Raw genomic sequence first — 2,568 nt, 5'->3', positions numbered from 1 at the left:
GACGCACAACTGTCACCACTACGTTACTGCTAACTACGAACCATTCACGACTGAAGAGGTCTCAAATGTCATCAAAGAGCTTCATAACTGGAAATCCCCTGGACCAGACGGAGTTCAGAACTTCTGGCTTAAAAAGTTTTGGTGTATTCATGGTTGTTTATCAACATTAATTAATCATGTTATTTCTAATCCGCAGGAAATACCATCATTTCTAACTCAGGGAACTACTTATTTAATGCCAAAGGATCAAAATAACACCCAAGATCAGAGCCTCAACAGAAAGGATGCGCATGGGTTGCAAAGAACAACTTATCATCAACTCAGTCATTTCTAACCAGGCATTCACAAAAAAAAGAACCTTTTTACTGCTTTTATTGACTATAAGAAGGCCTTTGATTCAGTACCGCATGAATGGCTTATAGATATATTAAGAATATACAAAGTCGATGATAACATAGCGACCTTTTTAAGGCATATAATGAGAGATTGGAAGACTAAAATTCACCTCCAAATACCCGGTGAAAACAATATCGAAACCGAAAATATCGCAATCAACCGGGGCCTGTTTCAAGGTGACTCGTTGAGTCCATTGTGGTTCTGCTTAGCTTTGAACCCCCTTTCCCAGCTATTGAACTCCACTGACTCAGGTTTTAGCATTAGAAACAATAATACTGTGGTAGCGAAGCTCAATCATCTGTTGTATATGGATGATTTGAAATTAATGGCTTCCACTCGAGAACACCTAGAACAGATGCTAAAAACTGTAGAAACTTTTTCTAATGATATTAGTATACACTTCGGACTAGATAAGTGCCGTATTTTAAATATAGTCAGAGGAAAGGCACAGCCCGGAGGATTCGATATGCAAAATGGCCAGAACATCGAGGCCATGGGTGAAAACGATATGTATGAATATCTTGGAGTAAAGCAAGCGCGGAAAATTGACCATAAACAAATGAAAACAGAGATAACTACTGAGTTTATACGAAGGGTAAAACAGCTGCTTCGTTCACAGCTTAACAGTAAAAATTTGTTTAAGGCACTAAACACCTACGCTTGTTCCGCGCTTAGCTATTCATTTGGTATTGTTAAGTGGACAAAAACGGATATAGAACATCTTCAGCGAAAAGTACGAACACACCTCACAAAGGCACAAAAACACCACCCTAAAAGTGCAGTAGAACGAACGACATTACCCCGGTATTTAGGAGGACGAGGACTTATGGATATAGGTGAGCAATTAGATAAACAGATTGCTAATTTAAGAACTTATTTTCAGATGCAGGCTGAGACATCTACTCTACACCGCGCTATTTGCGCAGTAGATGACACAACACCGATTAAACTGAGGGAACCAGAAATGCGCATAAACCACCTTACTTTCTTTCTTTCTTTCTCTTTGCCTTATCCCTATGCGGGGTCGGCTTCCCTAATTGCATTTCTCCACACAATTCTGTCTTGGGTCATATCAATGTTAATCCCCTTTACCAACATGTCCTGCCTTATCGCCTCCCCCCAGGTCTTCTTTGGTCTTCCTCTCCTACTCCTTCCAGGAATCTGCACTTCAGCTATTCTTCGTATTGGGTGATTAACGTCTCGACGTTGAACATGACCGAACCATCTTAACCTATGCTCTCTCATTTTGGCATCAATTGGTGCCACACCTAGACTTCCCCTAATATACTCATTTCTAATTTTATCCTTCTTTGTCACTCCACTCATCCATCTAAGCATTCTCATTTCCGCCACATGCATTCGTTGTTCCTCTTTCTTTTTCACTGCCCAACATTCAGTTCCGTACATCATAGCCGGTCTTATGGCTGTTTTATAGAATTTTCCCTTCAGCTTCATTGGAATTTTTCTGTCACACAACACACCACTCGCTTCTTTCCACTTCATCCATCCAGCCCTAATTCTACTGCATGCATCTCCATCTATTTCTCCATTACTCTGTAATACCGATCCTAGGTACTTAAAACTATTGCTTTTCACAATCATTTCACCATCTAAAGATACCATTTTATTTGTAGTAGCTCCATCTTTAAATGAACATTCCAAATACTCTGTTTTTGTCCTACTAAGTTTTAAACCTTTTTCCTCCAGAGCTTGTCTCCACTGTTCCAGTTTTTGTTCTAAGTCTCTTTCACTATTTCCTACTAACACGACATCATCAGCATACATTAAGCACCATGGAATGTTACCCTGTAGTTTCGCTGTTATCTGGTCCAAAACTAATGAGAATAAATACGGACTAAGCACAGAGCCTTGGTGCAATCCTACTTTCACATGAAATTTATCAGTCTCTCCCACACTTGTCCTAACACTAGACGTTATTCCCTCATACATATCCCTCATAATCTTTACATATTCACCAGGGACTCCTTTCTTATTGAGTGCCCACCACAGAATCTCTCGAGGAACTCTATCATATGCTTTCTCAAGATCAATGAATACCATATGAGCGTTTGTTTCTTTACTCCTGTATTTTTCCATCAACTGCCTTATAATGAAAATTGCATCTGTTGTTGATCTACCCTGCATAAAGCCAAATTGATTCTCGGATATTTC

At 39.6% G+C, this 2,568-nt stretch overlaps 1 protein-coding gene across 1 annotated transcript; it reads right to left on the bottom strand.

Moving 5' to 3' along the window:
- Positions 1-1,395: 1,395 nt before the first annotated feature.
- Positions 1,396-2,297, bottom strand: LOC126878575 (uncharacterized). The gene has a single exon (XM_050641372.1). The coding sequence runs from the start codon at positions 2,179-2,181 to the stop codon at positions 1,411-1,413; it is 771 nt and encodes a 256-aa protein (XP_050497329.1). The 5' UTR covers positions 2,182-2,297; the 3' UTR covers positions 1,396-1,410.
- Positions 2,298-2,568: the final 271 nt, after the last annotated feature.

This window comes from Diabrotica virgifera, chromosome 10, assembly GCF_917563875.1.
Source record: "Diabrotica virgifera virgifera chromosome 10, PGI_DIABVI_V3a".
Classification (NCBI taxonomy): domain Eukaryota; kingdom Metazoa; phylum Arthropoda; class Insecta; order Coleoptera; family Chrysomelidae; genus Diabrotica; species Diabrotica virgifera.
This window is presented reverse-complemented; position numbering and strand designations above follow the sequence as displayed.